Here is a 20,598-nt window from a genome sequence, read left to right as displayed (position 1 = left end):
TACACTCTATATTCTATATTATTTATTATCCACTGGAGGGAAAAGCACAGTATGTATGTAAAATGAAATGAAAGGTGAATGTTAAGAAATTCAAAACCATTAATTTCAAGGTAGAAGAGCAGAGGCATCATGGTGAAAATTGAGTGAAGTTCTATTTTTCATTTGGGTCTAAACTGATTAAGTACTAAATTTGGTGAGGGAAATCTGTTATAAGTCATTGGGATGTTTCTTAAAATATCAATAATAATAATACATAAAATCCTGATCTGTGCTGTGTTCTTTAAATAATGCTGTAACCTGTTTCTTATTATTGTGTTTTGTGTTACTCATGAGCAGCCTTTTCCCCATCTCTTCCTACAGCAACTCTGCTGAGCCCAACAATGTCAGGCCCAATAAATCCACATCACACTTCACCAATATTTCCTTTTTCCCTCTTGATACATTGATGGAAAGCATCTCTTAAGATGGACATCTCTAGCAGCTTATTTCAAGCTGTCACTTATTTTCTTTCAGAATCACAAGGACTTGGACAGGATGGGACTTTGGAATATTCAGTCATGATCTCCAACATGAAATAGAGAATTTTGTGAGAGGATTCCCCCCACTATGGGGGGATTAGTGACTGCTGATTACATGGTGACAGCAGGCAACAAGTACATGTGCCCAGGCTCCAATGATGGAATTTGAATTTACATGAGGAATATTTTCATGTCAGTGCTCATTGTTTCTGGGGCCATTCCCTGTGGATTCAGAGCAGCTTCTTTGTTGTGTTATCTCTTCTATTTTGACATTATGTCTCCCTTTCTGGGAAGAAGCATCCATCTGTAATTTGAAGGAGAGCTTCTTGCCATTTATCTGGCATTATCTGGGAGGCTGTGCAGGCTGGACTCCTGTACAGTGATATTTGCAAGCACATGGTGACATTAGACAGTGGGTTATGTCTGTACTACTTGTCCTCAGAACAGGCTCACCAAAACAAGCCCTGGTTTTTGTCTTTGTCCTGCCTCTTGCTTTTCTCACTGCTGCTGTCAGCTGCACTAACTCACTTACATTTGATCCCTTCTGCACAGGAACTGGTTTATACAAATAATTAACTTTTAAAAATATCTATAATTTTTAAAAGCTGTTAGTTCTTTTCATATAAATGGGTTATTTTTTTCCTAAGGCAATTTAAGCCATGTGTTTTTTTCATTTTCTGCATTTCCATGCTGTTCAATCAAGAAAGCAGATCACTTTTTTCTTTTCTAAGTCTCCATTTTAATTTGTGTATGTGTATGACATAAACAATAAGCTGATTTTTCCAATATTGAACTAATAATAGTGCTTCAAGGTTTCTCAGCCTGCCTGGCAAATGTGTTCCTCTAGGATAGGAACTTTCTTTAGACAGAAAATAATAGATTTGCTATTGAAATGGTACTATCTAAGAAACATAAAAAAAGAAATAGATAAAAAGTGAGTTATTGGGAATTACTGTGAGGAAAATATCAATTTGGCTTAGGGCACAGAGGCTGTGAAAATGTTTTCCCCCCTTGGTTGCTGGACAATCACAGAATTGATTTAATTCCAAAAGGCAATTTGTGCTTAGAGTTGTCAGTCTATTTCTGATATTCTGATTATCATCTAGATGAACAATTAATAGTTTAACTAAATAGTGCTCTTCTCAAAATGGGGTGCTGATGGCTTTTTGCCTGCTTTAGCCAATTTCCAGAAAGGAAAACTGTGGAAAAGCACCATGGGCAGAGGTAAATGTTGCTTCTCCTCCTCCTCTGCTTCCTGTAGTCCAGGACAGTCCCTTGAAATCTGCATTTTGGAATTATTTCCATCACAGCCTGAGCTCCAACTCCTGTATTTTGGATTTTATTTCCATCTCAGCCTGGGCTCCAGCTCCAGGGGCTGTGCAGTGGCACGAGGAGAAGGCTGAGCTGGTGCCTACAATGAGCAGGTTTTGGGCTCAGTGCTGGGAATGGCAAGAGATGAAGAACCCAAACCTTGTAGGTCAGAATTGTTTGCACTGCACTTTTTTTCTTCCCCACTGCATTGTTCCATTTGATGATGTTTGTGAACACAAGCCAAATTATCCCCAGTTATTGTCACTCACATTTGATCTGGTGGTTTCCTGGCTTCTGGGGATCTCTGTAAGAGAATGGTCCCACTGAAAAAATGTGTGTGGGTACCCATCTGAAGGATATTACAGCTAAAAAAGGAGAAGAAAATTACTTTTTATGACTTTGTACTCAATTATGCATCATCAAAGTCTTGTATATCTGGGAGGGAATGCTGCTGTTTAGCCAATTTCCTACCACCTGGAAGTAACTTGATTTACAATTAAGAAAAATGCTCTTTTTGTAATATCCAAATTCCTAATGTACAATTTCAGTGATATGTCCTAAAATGTGTCATGTGCTGATTAAAGTTGAGTTTTGTCCTTTTTGGGAATGATTCTAATGTAGTCTAGTCAAAGAATTTAATTTAACTACATGTGTAATACAACTTTCTGCCTTTTACTTAATTGGTCTCGCCTACGTTGTTTCTGCCTATTAGATGACAATTTAGCAATTTCCAATTTGTATGTCCCTGAGGGAGGCTCAATGGGAATAAATGGGAGTAAAAAAATCTCTGCAGCTTTATTCCTTGATTTACTTGCTCGATGGCATCTCTTTTGTAGTTGTGTGGAAGATGAGAAATGGAGAATAGTAATAAAAGGAAATATTTTGTGTGAGAGGCTTATGTTGGGAACAAAGCAGATCATGTAATCTTTGCTTTGTGTATTTACAGCATTATTTGCTTAGCATAGGGTATATACAACCAATTTTAATAATAATATACTTCCAGTTTTAGTATTCACCCTCTAATCCATTTCTCACTGTTTAATTGAGTAACTCAGGGCAAATCAGTGCATCAGAACCACGGCAACTTCTCAGCTGTGGATGGGGAGTTTATAAAACTGCTTCACAATTTTGGGGTACAATTTTTCTGGTAGTAATAGTCTGTCCTTTTGGGATAATCTAGGTCTGGAATTTCTATGTTAAATTGCTCTTTGTAGATAGGAAAGAACAAAAATAATTTTTTCTTTGACCTGTCAAATTGGCCCAAAGCTCTGTGTAGGTTAATGTCTGTGCCCTCTGTGGCTTTTGGGGGGTTCTGACCTTGCAGGAACTGGCAGCCTGATGGCACAGCATGATTTTAAGATAAATCATGTTGGTGATCTATATAAAAATGAATTTCAATTCTTCCATAAGCTGGAAGTGAAACTATGATAATTTTGGCAGAGAATATGAAACTATGATAATAAAGGCAGAGAATAAATCTGGTTCCTAAACAGGAATTCAGTTTAAAATAGATGCCTAAATCTAGATATGCCTGTGTTTTTTATAGTCAGAAAAATCTAGTCAATGAGTGAAAAGTAGATATAATTTTCATAAAAGAGATGGCAAAGCACTGTTTTCTATTTCAATATCTTTTAACTTTACTTCTCAGTTTCCCTTTTTTTCCTAAAGGAAAATTTGTGTGGCAGATGTTTAGATACCATCATCTTCTGGACTTTTATTACATATAAAGGAATATTACAAATAAACAGATAATAACAGAATATTGATTAAAATTGTTTCTTAGTTCACAAAATTTAGATTTAGGTGATTGAAAAGACTTCTAAAATTTCTATGCTAAACATAAATGATGACTAAAACCACCTTCAGTATTTAAATATTTTAAAACATTGCCAAACCTTCTAAATAATACCACATTAATGTTTTACTTGAAATAATCCCTTCTCAGTTTATGAAGCATTATAAAGATTAGTCTAAAATCTCCATATTTTCAAAGCTAGACATTTCCAAAGAGTTATTTCAAGTAGACATGAATTAAATACCTAAGTAAAAAGTTTTGTCACTCCTTTATCATGTAAATGTATGCCTCATTTTAAGAATAATACTTTCTCCTAAGAATCATGAAAATTCTGAAGAAGTTTAGTAGCAGACTTCAAATTATACCTTCAGTGTAAACCTGTAATGGAAAGGTCATATTTTGGGGGTTTTGTTTTAAATTGTTCCACAGCTGGAGGCTTTGTGCTTGCCATGATAAGAAAGGATGCTCGGACAAGTCGATTTTTAAAACCAAGATGTCGGTCTCAGACACCATGAGCTGACTGCTCGTAACTTGTAGTGTTTATAGTTCCTTTTCCCTCACTTCCTCCAAATGTAGTGAAAAAATCCATTCTCGTATATGAGATTTGTGTCTATGAAGTTGAGAAGAAAAGTTGCTTTATGAGTGGCACCAAAAATCCAGGGTTTACCTCTGAGATCCTTTACACAGCTGCATATTCTGTGAAAGCTTCCCAAGTATTGCTTTGCTGACAGGTGGAATTTCCCTGGCTAAAATTTAGGCTACTGTGTTCAACCTATTTCTGAACCACAGGAAGCAGGAGTAAAAATCCCCTTGATCTCATTTGACTTTGGTGGTTTGTTTGATTAATTTTAGTTCTTTGAGGATGGGTCGGTCACTGCCTGGACATCAGGGCATGGGTGAAGAGCATCCATTGGCCATATATAACTTGTGCCCTATACTTCCCTAATTGACCAAGGGAGGTTAATGTGGCAGGAAACTGCTCCTAAATGAGCATCATTCCATCACAGTAATTAAGTAAATACTGAATTTCTAGGTGTAGTGTTCACATCTGAGTCTGGTGGATGTTTGGCTTTGCTGCCCTTTCCCAGGGGAGCTCAGGCTCAAGGCTCACTGAGTGGGAGAGCACCTGGCAGGGCAGTTTTGTGGGATGGTGATTTCCACACGGGGAGTTTTGGTTAAAATTAAAAGGTGTTATTATTAATAACAAGCTGTGCTCATTTTCTGATAAACTGGTAAAGCACATCAGACAATTAACACAGCTCAGGAATATGTGGGGCAAAGTGTGCAGGGTAAATCAATATAAAGGAGATGGGATGAAAGTGAAGGCAACCCCAGATCTGCATTTGGCGGAAGCTGCTCCCAGGGCTGCCAAAGGCTGAGTATCATGAGCAACAGAAACAATAGAAGCAGCACCTTGATTTATTTATTACCCATTATTATCTTCATTTTAAAACATTATCCCTTGTTCTATCACTACAAGTCCTGATGAAAACTCTGTCCCCATCCTTCTCATAACCCTCTTTTAAATACTGAAAGGTGGCTTTGAGGTGTCCTCAGTGCATTTTCCTCTCCAAGGTGAACAATCCCTGCTGATTTGTTTTCTGAAAATAGCTTCTTTCTGAGCATGCTTCTAAACACACATACAGGTGTCATTGCTGGTGAAAGCAATAAATAAACTTATTATATGTACAGTGATTTTTGTGAAAAAAAAAAAAAAAAAGGTTTAGGTGAAATAGTGTGTGGGTGAGTGAGATGTGTTTCATTTCTGGTATTAGTGCTGAGCAGTTGACTGCTCTGGAACCTGTGACACACACTCACTGTGAGCTGAGATTTCTGGAGCATGATTAAAGCTTTTGTGCTCCCACTCATGTCTGTGAACATTATTCCTGTCACTAGTTAAGAATAAGTTTTGTGGGTTGAACCTCCTGGACCACATTGCTTTGCTGGGAGATGTTCACTGCTGTTCTGGTGCTTTGGTTTCTTGAACTGAGGGTGTCCTGGCTGTTCCTCAGCTTTGCCCTTTGGCAGAGATTCTAGATTTCCTTTTTAAAGTATGGCTTCACTCACAAAACTTGCATCCAGGACTTGAGAATCTGTAATAGAATCTGTTCAGCTCTAGAGGTGAAAAGAATCAATGTCTGTGGCAAAATAAATATTTTAAAGTCAATGGACTGAAATAAAAGACTCTTCAAGAGACTCACCAAAGAGTGAGTGCTCTGAACAGAAAATGTGAAAGTTGCAGGTTATATTATACAGCTTATACTGGGAAAACAGGGACTTGAAAAAGAGTTTGTTTATTACACTAAATCATCTTGAGGTGAACTTCTGCTGCAGTGCTTTGGGAAAAGGGAAAATGTTCCCTTTGTGTATAAAAAGAGAAGACAAGCAAGTAGATGGTAAATTAATAATTCATTATGAATGTAAAGTCTAATTGTATCTTGAAGTGACAGTCCATGGCAAAATGTGTATTCTTGCACACTGAGCATTCATGCATCCTGTGATTCTTCCCCAAAACAAGTTTGAATCATTTCCTTTGTGAAAAACTTACATTTTCCTTATGTTGTGTGTAAAGCTCTGTATCTCTGCATTCTCCCTGGAGTAGTCACTGAGATTAACTCCTCTCATGAATAATTCCCCAGATGCACAGGCTGTCTTGGGGGGTTTTGCCCCCTAGTTTGGTTTTTGGGTAGGATCTCAGCATCTTCTCTGCAGGAAACTTCCAGCTGTGTGCCACATGTCACAGTCACATTCCTTTAAAAGAGGAGCACTGGGAATTTGGGAATTTTTCTTTTTTCTCACAGGCAAAAGTGAATTGGTGCTCCAGGTTTATCAGGAGGAGGAGGCTGTGAGACCCTTCTGAGTGTTTTGGGGTGCTGCACACACCCAGCTCCACTCCTCTGCATCATCCTGCAGGGCTCTGGGACCAGCAAAAGCCATCAGAGCTGGGTCAGGACAGAGCCCAGGCTGGGGAGTGATCCAGGGGTGATCCATGACCAGCATTTCTGGTTTCTTTGGGACATTCCAGGAGCAGAGACATTTGGTGGCTTTGTCCCTCAGTGCTCAGTGTGACAATGGAAATCAGATTTGCACCAGGTGAGCACCTGGTTCCTTCTTTCGAGGCTCCCTGGCAAAGATGCATTGAACAGAAGTACTGACCTCATTCCACTTTTATTTTTGCTGTTTGTATTTTGGGGTGGGCAGTCTTCTCAGTCTTTTCCTGAGGAGGTTCAGACAGCTGGAGTGATAATTGGATGACTGTAGAATTGAGGTTTTTTGGTCTTGTTTGTTATATCTGGCACAAAATTCCATGTTTTTAGTTTGCATATGTTTTCTTCTGAACTTCTTGCCATATGAAGGCAATAATGAATTGCACAAATGAGCAGCTGAATATGAACATATATATTTTGACATTTATTTCTCTGATTATTGGTATTCCACTGAGAGAGAGGTAGGAGGTACAGTATGGCATTATTTTGGATAAAGAGAATTTTGAAATCCTTGTGCAGTTCAGCTGTGATAAAGGGAGGATATTTAACTCAATTTTCAAGTATTACTGTACTTAAAATTTTCCAAATTTCCTAGAATGAAAGGCTACTGATTAATGGTCTTTATGCCCCCTATGGCAATTGGTGTATTCAGAAAGTAGGCTATAACCATGATTATTATTATTTTAAATTTCCTATTTCTTTAGGTAGCTAAGAGCTTTGCTGCGTGGTGATTGCCATGGAAGTCCAAATTATTTAAGTGAAAAAAGAGGCAAGTTGAAGTTAATTGTTCTGCCTCTTCATTTGCAGTTTATGATTTTCAGATTTGGAGTTAGGAATTAAGAAGCTGTATGACCAGCACACATAGTATAATCACATTTAAGCAGAAGATTTATGTAGCCAACTATCTCTTAGCACTGCTCTATTTTCAAATATTACATTATATCCAGTGGAACAATTCTTTGGTTCTCTGGTTTAACTTTTTATTGTCTTGAATGTTGTCGCTCAGATAAGTCTAAGCTGTTGAATATTCAGTCTATAGTCTGACTTTTATCTCCTCTTCAATTATTTTAAATAAATAATTAAGTTCTAAATGCAGATTTTTAAATTTAATTGACCTTTCTTGAGATTAATAGAAAAATTTATCTTCTGCTCTGCACGGTTCAGATATTAAAGCATTCATTTTTCTTTCTGCAGTCAGTTTTAGGCCAGGAGGAGAGACCATTACTTGTGGGTCACTTGAGCTACTGAATTTTAGTTGTATTTTATAGTAGTGAATGAAATGCAGATTGTTCTTCTAAATCTGTGAAGTGATAACAGATTAACACAAATACAAGGAATATGTTAATTTGCATTACTTTACATTATTATTTCCAACCAATGATACATATGTGTTCACCTCACAAGAAATTTGATTCTTGAGGTCCCTCTTTGCCTGTAAATTATTCTGTACTGGGGCATCACATCCACTTTGGTATCAACTGCAGGACTTGTATTTAGGGTGGAACTATGTGCACCTGAAACATGAGGTTATACACTACAAGTAAGATTACACAATGAAAGAATCAGGCACAATTTTAAAAGGAAACTTGGATTATGCATTTTTTTTTTCCCTCTTGAATGTGAGAACAAGACTATCATCATCGCTTCATGTCACAGACATATTTTTGTGAAAATCTTTTCTTAAGATTTTTTCTCCTTCTGAGGAGCTGAGGCCTCAGAAACAGAATGTAAACAATGGTTATCTGCTGCTGTGGAATGCATCAAGTGGATTTTTGATTGGGCTATCTTGAATGTTTACAATTAATGGCCAACCACAGACCAGTTAGCTTGGACTCTCTGTCTGAGCCACAGATCTTTGTTATTCTTTCTTTTCTATTTTTAGCTAGCCAGCTGAGGAAACTTTTCCTTCTATTTCTTTTTAGTATAGTTATGTAATATATATATATATATATATATATATAATAAAATAATAAATCAAGCCTTCTGAACATAGAGTGAACATTCTCGTCTCTTGCCTCATCCAAGAACCTCTGTGAACATGGTCACAACTTCAAGTTTTCCTGAAATTTAAAATCATTGAGTGTACAGGCACTCTTCATGCACATAAGCATTCTGCATAAGTGGCAGTAACATGGTCTGGCATAGAGTCCCTACTGTCTACTTTATGTAAGAAAGGAGGATGAACAGGAAACATAATATTGAATAAAGTCTCCAACTGCCTCCTGTCAGCTTCATTTTGGAAGCAGCTTGCAAACTCCTCGGTGGATGATAGTATTTAAATAGGTAGTTAGCCATGAGGAAGAGTTTTTGGGTTCCTGTTATATTGTTTTTTCCTAAGGATAATTAAATAAGGACTATCTCTATATTCTATTCTCCCAAGCTAAGCAGCAGTGTTTTATTTACATAATGAAAGATGAAATCTACTTATGTTGACCAGATTGCTGCTTTTCTTTTTATACCATGCCTGTTCTTAACCTCGTTTTATTTGGAGAGTATCCCATAATTAATTTCACTTTGTAGATTCAGAGGAGGACAGGGTGCATCACTGAGGTGCATCACTGGTGGATGGGAGGAGTTTGCAGTGATGCTCCATACTCAGTTTTTCACCTATGATTTTTTATTTCCAGTTGCCATTTCTGTGAAGCTGTCAGTGCTGCTTGGTTTTAGGTGGCACTGCTTTGGGAAAGGGGATTTGGAAGGCACTGGCTCGGGAACAGTCCTGATGTCATTTGCAGGAATTTGTTTTTCTCCCTGCAAATCCTTTCTGCTGAGTGTTTGGTTGTCAGGGAAGGATAAGATTTCCAGTAAAGTTGCAGCTCTTTTTCTGAGAAGAGGTGAAATGAGCTGTCCAGTGCCTTTAGCAGCTCTGCACTGTGACTTTAATGGGACTTTAGGTGACTGTCACTGAGATGTTGGCTGTGCCATCAGGAGGTTTGTCACTTGTTTCCCTGTAAGCCATCCTGACAGGTGACGTGAGATGAGACCGTGCAGACACATCATCAGCATTGCCAATGAGCTGACCTTCTCCTCTCCATCCTTTTCATTTCTATTTGAATAATTTGCATCCCTGTATCGATGCTCAGTTGTCTGAGGAGCTGTCACAAAGGCTTGGGCTGCTTTCGTGACAAAACCCAGTAGTTTCAAAACATGGTTGTTTCATTATTCATGAAAACTGTTGTTGCTCTATTCCTCCTCCTGCTCAGACAAGTTTGGCCAGAGAGAAACAAAACCTGTTTTGCATTTGCAGGATTGGGTATTTATTTTTTTTTCTTTTTTTGCATAATGCAGTGTTTTTATACAAATATCTCATCATTTATTGAAAACTCATCTAGTAGGAAATTTGGATAGCTCCCCATGAGGCAAAGAAGTTAAAATGGAATTCTAGTCCATTTTCCTGGAACAAGTTTATTTCTGAACTTCTGAGTTGTAAGATATTCTCTGTTTTCCCTGATATGTAATTACTGTGAAGGGAAAGGAACAGGTGCCCTTGCACAATGTGAGCTGTCATTATCCTGGCTGTTTGCAACAAATTGAATGCCTGTTTCAGACTGAATTGTCTATTTTTACCTTTTTCTTTTTAGATCCATAGATTCTTGTATATCACAACAAGCAAGGACAAATTTGGGGAGAGGTGCAGGGAAGTCTTGACAGGAAACAAGTCACAAAGTAACTGCAGAAGACAGCAGAGAATTATTTCTTTGGCTAGAACACATTTCAGTTTCATTATTCTGATGCTCAGCCCAGTGACAAAGTTGGTGATGTTCAAAAATCTGCCTTTCACTGCCCTCTCCTTCCTCAGGGTGAGGTCCATGTGATCTCTGGAGATCACTTAAAAGCTGAAAAAGATCCTTTTTTCAGCTGGTGGTTGTAATTCATTGTCCTGTTGTCCATTTTCTCATTCCATCAGCTGGCTCTGGGAATTGTTTGTCCACTTGTTAACACCTCCCTGGAGAAATGCATCTCTTGAGATGGGAGAAATCTTTGTATTTAAAAAGAAAGTGAAGAAGCTGGGTTTGAGTAGGGGTACATTTTTCAGGATGAATGACTGATTTAGGTTATGGTATTTATATTTTGTTTTGATTCTTGTGCAAAGCTTTCCCATGTTCCATAGGCTGAGGAAAAAATACTGAAGCAACATTACAGATAAAAAATGCAGAAACAAAACTTAAAATGAATATGTTTAGCACTAGAGGAAGCAGAATACACATGATAAAAAGCAGATACCTTTAAGAAAAAAGAGCAAGGATTTTATTCTGTTGTGCTTTGCTTTGAGAGGAATTATAGTCTTGAAACATTTTATTTTATCACTCTTTATTGCTTTCATATATCCTACCTAGGGCTGTGTTCATAGTACTGTTTTGTGGGATATTTTTCTCTCTGTAATTCTCTTTTACTCAGACTCTTCACTTTCTAGCTGGCAAGTGTGTCGCTGGGGGTGTTTCTGTAGCTTCTCATGTGACATGAGGCGCTACTGTGCTAAATACAGTATAAACATTATAAATAAAAACATAGTTAGAAGATTTGAAAACTTAGTAGAACCTCTGAGTACTGAGAGCCCTGTTCACTAAAGTTTTCCACAACTCAGAGCTTAATAAAAGTTACTTCCAGCAGAAATGCACAATGGAGAGTTAAGAGCAGTCTAGGCTGTGTTCCTAAAGCTGATGTGGATTTATTGGAGGCTGTTGGGGTACAAAGTGCTTACATGCATATTTAATTTCCAGACAAAAATCACTATACTGACCATAATGCCAGCAATGATCCTTCAACAGAGGGATGCAATCTGAATGCTGCATATTTGCAGCATAGTTGTATATTAAATATTGTTAGGCAGGAATATATTTCTCAGATAGCAATCACTTAGAAAAGTTTAACATTAATTAGACGGGAGCTGTTTTCCTGGTCCCTTCAGAGATGGATTCTAAATACTCCTGACTGTCCAGAAGCAAAGGTAATTTGTTAAAATATGGCTAGAGGAATCTATATTTCTGTGAGACTATCAGCATTACTGTGTATATCATAGAAATCAAGTACTGGTTTGCATCTGCTCATGTACCACAAAGGGGTGGGGTGATCTTGGAAACAAAGACTGAAATTCAAAATATTCCAGTTGTGTTGTCCCTGTGCATTGCCTGTGCAAAATCCAGGAAATCCATCCTGCCATTGCAGAATCAAATCATACCTCAATGCCAGTAAGAATTGATGTTGTTAGTCATAGTTTCAGGCCTGGTAATTTTTTTTCAGAATCCATTCTTCAGATGGTATCTGGGTGTTTCTCATTATAGTCTTTATTTCTGGCTTGATTCTGGCAGTTACTGTGATCCACTTTTATAACTCATCTTTAGCTTTTGAATATGCCCAGCACTTGATGGGTTCTGCATGCAAATGAAGAACTTCTAATGATCTCTTGCTGCATTAAAAATAGCCAAAACAAAACCCCCCTTAGAGAGGAGCAGATTAAATCCTCTGCCTTTGGGATGTGAGGATCAGCAAAGATGCAGGCTGCACAAGTGGGAGCTTATAGAAACCTTTGCCTGAATGCTGTATTTGAACTTCTTCTGTCATAAAATCATGGAATGCTTTGTGTTGGAAGGGGCCTTAAAGGACATTTAGTTCCACCCCTCTTCCATGGGCATGGATACCTTCCAGTAGAATGGAAAGGGGAAACTTCAGAAGCTTCTCCTGAGATTTCAGTTTTTGCTCAGTGTTGATAAAGCTTATTTGAATTCACCTTCCCACTGCAAACTTCACATGCTCTAGATAGTGCCTTTTAATTGCCATCTGTTTTCACCCAGTTTCTTTTGGGGTCAAAATTCTTCAGAATTAGTGAGAATTATAGAAAATATTTTCTGCTCTGGAGAGATTTCAAAGCTCTTTCTTCTTGACATTTGTTGCTGGTGTTTTCCTTTTGGCAAAATTCATGGAGTATGCTTTTCTCTTTATATGGAGAAATAGATAAATGGATAATAGTAATCCTGTGTTTTGTGAAATGCCCTTCCCAGCTTCTCAGTTTGCAGTTGCATTTCATCCTGAATGGTTTTCAAAGCTGTTGCTTGGTCTCCTTAAGTGCAAAGTCATCTCAAGAGCAATATATTTTAATTCTTCCCTAATTATTTTTCTATTTCAGACAATTCAGGAAATTAAAGCTGTTTTGGCAGCACAGTATATTAGATCTTCCATAACCACATTTCATGTGATGTGAGCTGGTCTAAATTCCCTTTTCTATTAGATTAGTGATTCTAATTTAACATATCAATATTTAGTATGCATTATAGTGTACTATATTTAATTTGATTACCTTTTCTGCCTTACCGTACATTTAATAAAGCAATTATTTAACCATTTGCTACCAATGAATTTTACTGTGATATGGAAATTAATATGGTCTGTAATTCGTGAAGATGCACAAGGCAGGAGAGAAGTGTCCAAGGGCCACATTAAGGCCCTGCTTCTGTTATATTTTGTTTTTCCTTCCTGAGTTTTGCCAGGAAAAGTGGGGAATGTGCCTTGTGAAACCAATGGGCTCTCCAATGTGTTACAATTCACTTCAGGAGACTCTTTGATACATAATGTTTTGTTTCCATTTTGTATGGGTTGGTATTAAAAAAACAACTTTAAATAGAATATTCTTCAGCTTTTGGCCGAGTCTTGTTTTTTTCAGCAAGTCTTGAGCACACCAGGAGATTTCACCTACAAGAGTGGGGGCAGGTGAACCTCTGCAGAACCACAATGAGGTCATCTGCTTGCAACTGCAAAATAAATGTCTTGTGCACCTCTCACAAAGTCATTGAGATGTTGATTGATGATTTGTAAAACATTTTTACCATCACAGGCTTAGACTTCCGTTTTCAGTAGCATAAACGAAATGGTTTCTATGTCATTAATAACAGACTGGCTGCCACTGGAACCAGTGTATTGATATTGTAGTGCCTGTGTTCAGTGGTCTGCAGTTTCTCCAGAACTAATATCAGCAAGAATGATGTTGTTGGCTTTTTTCTTTCTTTTCCTTTGCTACAGCATGGCTATCCAAGTGGACAAGTTCAATTTTGAGAGCTTCCCAGAATCCCCAACTGATGGGGCGCAGTCGGTGAATGCAAAGCAGCTGGAAGAAGAAAGGCAACAAGCAAGAGGCCTGGAGATTAACAGCAAGCTGGATATTTGCTGGAAAATTATATCCTTTCATAAATACTTGCTTTAAAAGTATATAAATAGATGCCCTCTGATACATTTTATTTTATAATTCCACTCACTTCGTGGCAGTGTTACTGAAAAGAAAAGTAATTAGAACTGTGAAGCTTATCATAATTATAGACTGTTTAAGGTTAATTGTGCTGTATATTATTTAGGCAGAGCTTGGGTCATCCTATAATGGCTTTTTCTGAGTCACTGGGCATGTCATAAATCCTGTGTGTTTTTCCCAGCTTTTAGGGAACTGAAGAAGTGTAGTTAGGATTGCTGAGTAGTAGATTCATGGGGTCAAATTTCTCTGTTCTCCCCCACACCGAGTAACTGAATCATGAAGAAATTAATGAAGCTGGATTTAGAGAGTTTGCATAGATTTAATTAAATTTGGGTAAATTAGAACATATTAGAATAATTTATTTCCAAGTCCTCTCTATAGATTTAGTAATGTATCTAATCTTAGGTAGCTTTTTAAGGCTTAGACAGGACTTGTGTGATGACTTAGTCATTCTAAGCATGAATTCCCCACAATAATTCTAAATGCAGTAAAATATCGCCTTATGATTATTAATAAGAAATAGCATTCAGAGTTAAAATAAACCAATGGTGTTGCTATAAATTTCGTGATTTCTATAAAAAAAATCTTGTGCTTGGCTTGTCAAAAATACACTTTCTCATGATTTTCTTCAGGAAACATTCTGTACAGTAAACAGTCCCTCAAGCCATGTGATGGTACTCAGCACTTCCCTGGAGATTTATATTTTTCACTCAGATCATCCTCGAATTCACATGATAGGGGGTGGCAGAAGATGAGAGAAGAATGGCAATCAAATCATGCTTGATCTGTTTGTAATTTTAATTATACTTTAATCCAGTGATCTGAAATGATGTTTCATTACTAATTATTGTGAGGAAGAGCTTCTGTACTGTGAGGGTGGCTGAGCACTGGCACAGATTGCCCAGAGAGGCTCTGGATTCTCCTTCCCTGGAGATTTTCAAGACCTTTGCTCTGGGGACCCTGCTTGAGCAGGGGGTGGGCAAGGTGACCTCCAGTGGTCCCTTCCAACCTTAACCATCCTGTGATGATTAAATCAGATCAGGATTTGTCAAAGGCAAGGTTTGAGACATAAATGAGATTCCTAATGCCTGGTTCAGTCCAGACTCCCCAAACAACATTTCAGAGAGCTCCTTTTATGCAAAAAATGTCAATTTTTAACCAGAACTCACTTAGAAAATGTCTGTGTTGGGAAGATATAAATATTCTGTGATAGCACAGATGAATTCTTACACTGGAATTGAGTCCACAGTAGTAATCATTTTGTCAAGGTGTAAAAATTCATCCTCACTCATTCCAGTTGCTGGGTGACACTGTTTACATCCATTCTGTGCTCTGGATTTAACCCCAGTTTTGATCCCAGTTTTGGTCAGTACCTTAGACACCAGTGTGGGTTCTGTGTGTTAAATTCAGTGCAACCATTAGTTTCTGTATTTTTAATACTTGTTATGATTTTTCTATCTGTTCCAGGAACTAAAACTAATCTAATTAATGAAAGGCAACAAGTTTCCCATGTGCTTGAAAATCCTCAAAGAAATGTGTACATTATTTTCCAGTTGTCATGTCCTAGCTAGAGTTAGTCTTTCCCATAGCATTGTTGATTCATTAATGTTGGAAAAGACCTCAAAATACCTCCAAAATCATCAAGTCCAGACTTGAACCAAATACCACCAACTAAACCACAGCACTGAGTCCTTTCTTCAGCACCTCCAGGGATGGTGACCCCACCACCTCCTTGGGCAGTCCCTCCAATGCTCGACAACCCTTTCCATAAAGAAATTCTTCCTTATGTTCTACCTGAACATCTCTAGCTTCATCCTTTTATTTCTTGCAGCAATATTTAGATGTGAACCAGTCAATAAAAAAAAAAAATATTCTACTCCATTCTGCTAAGTGTAAGAAACTTGGTTTCTGAGGTATTTTTCTCCCATCAGAGTAATTGGAACACAGGTCAGGAGAGTTTATACTGATGGACAGACAGGCAGAGAAATGGATGGATAGTTCAGTTGCTTTAGCCTTGTTTTTCTTCAGGAGTCAGCCTCAGTGCAGCCAAGAGAGGAAGAGTATTTGCGAAATGACAAAGGGGCAGAATTACTGATATTTCCTACTGGAGGAGGCATTTTTGCAGGTCTCTTGAATGGTAATACCAAGTGATCCCTTTGTTATCCATCATCTCTGAACTACTTAGAGCTCCCCAGATAACTTTTCTGATCAGATAACAACTGCTCAAATAACTCAGAGCTCCCCAGATAACTTTTCTGTCCTGACTGTGTGCATGGCATGGGAAGGGGATGGGCTGGGGTGAGTTAATGTCACAGAATCTGCCCTGAGGTGTGACCCAAGGCCCATGGTAGATGCTTATACCATTGCAAAAGCATGTGAAAGAGAAATTAGAGTGTGCACAGGGAATTATTAGGAAAGGAGGGATGAGACAATTGAAAGCTTTTTCACCAAGCACAGAGTTGTCCAACAGAGTGAAGTGCTGTGTATTTATTACAGACCACCCAAACAAGAAGCAAAGCTGGATGAACTTTTCTTTAAGGACTGGAAGAAGTCTTCCAGTTGCAGGGGAGCTTATTTCTGAAATACTTTCAGGGCAGTTTTTGTGTACAGGTGTTGGATGGTTTGATTTGGTAGATGCTGTGTGTGAGATCTGCTCCCAGCACAAATGATCCAGCTGGAGTGTTTGAAGTTTGGCTGCAGCTGTCCTGGGATGATGGAGCTCAATATCCTGAGGGAAGTGAGGAAGGCACAGGGCAGGATAACGACTCTGGACTTGAGCAGAGGAGAATTTGGGGGGAAGGCAGGATTGGAATGGATGCTGGATCTGTTCCCAGTGAAATTTCTGGGCCTCCAGGAGAAACCTCCTCAAAGCCTGGGAGTTACAGCAATCAACAAAGTTCACCTGACCCTTGGAGCAAGGTGTGTCATGAGGAGACTGCTAAATTCCAGTTAGGCAGTAGGAAAATTCCTTTTCACAATGAGGCTACTCATTGTTCATACTGGAACAGCTTGTCCAAAAGTGCTGTAAATTGCTGTCTTTGAAGATGTTAAAAAATTCTGGACAATGCCCTGAACAGCCTGGTGCAATTTCAGTATTTTCCATGCTTTGAGCACAGGGCTGGACAGTGACTGGAATTGCCTTTCAATATAAATTATTCTGTGATTTGTGCAGCTGGGCAGAGGGCTGGGTCAGAGAATGACTTCTGAAAACCAAACTCTTTGCTTCATCCATCTTCTGCTATCCCCAGGTTTGATTGCAGCCAGAGAAATTTTCTAATGTACTGTGAAGGAATTGCTATTTCAGTGAAATGAGACTATAACATTTTGGGGTTATTTTCTTGAAAATATTCTAAACCTGGCCCTAACATCCTTTCAAAAAGTGAGACAGACTTCCAGTACCACCTTAAATATCATGTTCCATATTTAACTTTTGTAATAGTTAGACTTTTTTTTTTATTACTTCAGCCTTAATTTCTGTGTTGTATAGGAAGTCTGTCCTATTTGCAATGTTCCCTTACATTTTTGGAATTGTATTTTGTGCCCATTCCTCAGTTTGTTTCCCATATTTAAACCTAATTGCCAAAATTTCTTTCAAAGCACATTTTCTTTCAGTCATATTGCTGATTTTGTCCTGCACTGCAGGTCTATTTTTCTCAATATGTGGGATCCAAAGCTGGAGGCAATACTGCAGGTGAGATTTCTCACAGAACAAAATTGGACCTTCCAGGTTTCAGAGGTGATCTTTTCTCCGAGAACTATTCTTTATTTCTATTGTTGGATTGATTTTTTTTTTTTGCATGTGGTCCAGCATAACTGACTGGATTATTATTCCCAACTTTCATTTATAGATTTGTTGATTTCTTCTAGAGTGATACTTGGAACTTTTCAGCATTTCATCTCAATGATCTTCATAAATTCCACTCATTTGTTAGGTTTGTGAACACTGCCATCTTTTCCAAATACATTAAAATTATGAATGTTTTTGTATTTCATCATGGAAGCAGCCAATCAGGATTTTGAAATTATTATCTATCTGACAGAACCTTGAGTCATCTCATTTGCTTCACAGCAAATTACTGATAACTCTTATTGAAATTCACTTTTCTGTGTCTATTCCACTTTTGATGACTTTATCTTGATCATAAATATGAATCATCAGCTATGAGAGTATTACATCTTGTGGAACTTCTGTGCATCAGTAAAGGTTTCTTTAAATTTCTATGCTGCTTCTTATTGTTTGCAAAAATAACTATTATTTAAGACTCTAAATAACTGCTTATAATTAGTTCTAATATTAAAATTCCACAATAATAATCAAGCAGAAAGCTTAAAATATGAATAAGGCAACTGCTGTCCGTAAAATGTGCCATTCATGCAGATTTATTTTTAATTAGCATAATTCTTATTTGTGAACATTTGCTATTTTTTATGATAATGTGCATTCTCCCACCTGCATTTATTTGCAAAGGACGTATGTATTGAAAATAATTTCTTTTAGGATGCAAGATATGGAGTGCTGTAGGGAGAAAAAACATGAGTAACTTCCAGATAGGAGCCATATTTTAAAACCAATTGTCGTTTTAAGCAGTAGGTTTTAGGTAACAGACTGTGTTCCAATTGTGAGTACCCAGCTACACATGAGGCAATGCAGAGAGTGTAAAAGACCAAAGTTTTCCCTGGGGAAATAACTGCTTCATTTGAATGTCATTTAGGTTTTTGGTATGAAACAGTTTATATCATATTCAATCTGTTGCCACAGAAATGTGAAATAAGGGTATCAACTGTGAAAAATTAGGTTTTTAGGTTTGTTTTGGTTTGGTTTTTTTTTAAACAGCATCTGGTGGTTGTGTGTTTGTTCGCTCTGAGGCCCCCACTGGGGCTGATTTGATTGTGCAGATGAAAATATCTTGAGCTGTTAAATGTGAGCTGTTGTGCTGGAAGCTGGAAGTCAACTTTTTAAATCCTGTGATGTTAATAACAAAGATTTAACTTTAGGGAAGGAGGCCTGGGTCAGCAATGTGGCTCCAACAGAGGAACAGGCTTGTGATGGCAGTGAGACCTCAGCAAAATGTGTGGAGATTTGGCTAAGTAGATAAATTCTGCAAGGTCAGACTTCACCTTGGCAGCCTGTACTCGTGTTTATCTGGGCAGTCTTTTTCAATGAATTTTAAATCCTGGATCTTACACTTGTGCCTTTTATCAGCTTTGCCTTTGAGCTAAGAATAAAAGGGTATCTTGGCAACCCTGTTCAACTCCTTTGCTTTCATTGACTTCTAAAGGCTTTGTCTTAGGCAAACCCTGGAGTTAAGCTTTTCTCTCTTGTTCCTTTTATATTTTCTTATTGCATATTTTGGTTGCTTTTCGTCTCTAAGGTAAGGAGTTTGTTGCAATTTTCAGTTTTGTATTTGTCCTATAATGAGCAATTTTGTGTGATTGTCTCCTGTATTGTCTCCTAACTGACAATACAGTTAGGAGACAGATCACTGAGATGGAATTCCATGATCCAGGTCCCTCTGTAGGTCCATGTGAACACATAATTCCTTTATGTGTTTATTCCTTTCTAAGTCCACTTCTTTGGTTATATCTCAACCTCACCTTTCTCTCCTTTGCCACCAGTCTACTTTCTGCTGCTTCATTCAGTGATCTCATTAGACAAATTAAATTTATTTCATGAGTCAAATAATCTGTGCATGGCCTAACCAGTTAAATGCTGCATCTTTCTTTCACACAGAACGGTGAAAGTTGAAATTTCTCATCAGTTCTACAATCCATAGCCATGTATCTAAGATAAACTAATACATCAATTTGTTTGAAAAATAAACAAATACAATCCTGAACCTCCAGATTAATCTACAAGAACACTCACTGAGCTGTTTCTTGTCTATAAAATTCATTTTGCCTCTAGATGACAATAAGCAGTGTGTTAAAAATGAGCTTGGTGGAATTTTATTTATCTGAAAATTTGGGCTGTGAAAGTTTAAACTGCCTTTGGGTTATTACATATTTTTTTTCCTCTGTTAATCAGTTTGTGTGTTTTTCTAGTGGTTTTTTTTTTTGTATTGGTGGTTTTTTTATTTGTTGGTTTTGTTGCTTTATTTTTGTGTTGTTTTTGTTGCCCTCCCCATTTTTTTTGTTTGGGGTTTGTTTTTGGGGGTTTTTAAAGCTTTTTTTAGCTTTTCCAAAGAACCATTCAGTTTGATTTCTGACTTCTTTTCTGAAATGTGTGACCAGAAAACTTCCAATAGTATTGGAGAATGGTTCAGGCTGGAAGGGACCACAGTGGGGTCACCTGGTGCCGCCTCCCTGCTCCAGCAGGGCCATCCCAGAGCACAGGCACAGGATTGTGTCCAGACAGTGCTGGAATATCTCCAGTTTGGGAGACCCCACACCCTCTCTGGACAATCTGGTCACTGCACAGGGAAGAAATAATTCCTGATGTCCAGGTGGAACTTCCTGGGATCAGTTCCTGCCCGTTCCTCTTGTACCATTGCTGGGCACACTGAGCAGAGCCTGGGCCCTGCTCTGAGCCCTCCCTGCAGACACTGACAGGGATGAGATCTCCTCTCAGTTTTCTCTTTTTAAGGCTGATCATCCCCAGCTCCCTCAGCCTTTCCCTGCAAGAGAGATGCTCCAGTCCTTTCATTTTCTTGTCCTGCTCCAGGAGCTCCACATCTCTGCTGTCCTGAGGAGCCCTGAATGGACACAGCACGCCAGATGTGCCTCCTGTGGTTTTATGTTCCAGGAGGAATA

At 38.1% G+C, this 20,598-nt stretch overlaps 1 protein-coding gene across 2 annotated transcripts in view; it reads left to right on the top strand.

Annotated features, from left to right (window-relative positions):
• The window catches only part of TRAPPC9 (trafficking protein particle complex subunit 9), a 450,475-nt gene that overhangs the window by 188,443 nt on the left and 241,434 nt on the right, over positions 1–20,598 (top strand). For both annotated transcript variants that reach the window (XM_059482105.1, XM_059482097.1), the window contains one exon: positions 13,626–13,779. In XM_059482105.1, coding sequence (XP_059338088.1) covers positions 13,626–13,779 — 154 coding nt within the window. The remainder of the gene's footprint in view (positions 1–13,625; positions 13,780–20,598) is intronic.

This window comes from Ammospiza nelsoni, chromosome 1 (genome assembly GCF_027579445.1).
Source record: "Ammospiza nelsoni isolate bAmmNel1 chromosome 1, bAmmNel1.pri, whole genome shotgun sequence".
NCBI lineage: Eukaryota > Metazoa > Chordata > Aves > Passeriformes > Passerellidae > Ammospiza > Ammospiza nelsoni.
This window is presented reverse-complemented; position numbering and strand designations above follow the sequence as displayed.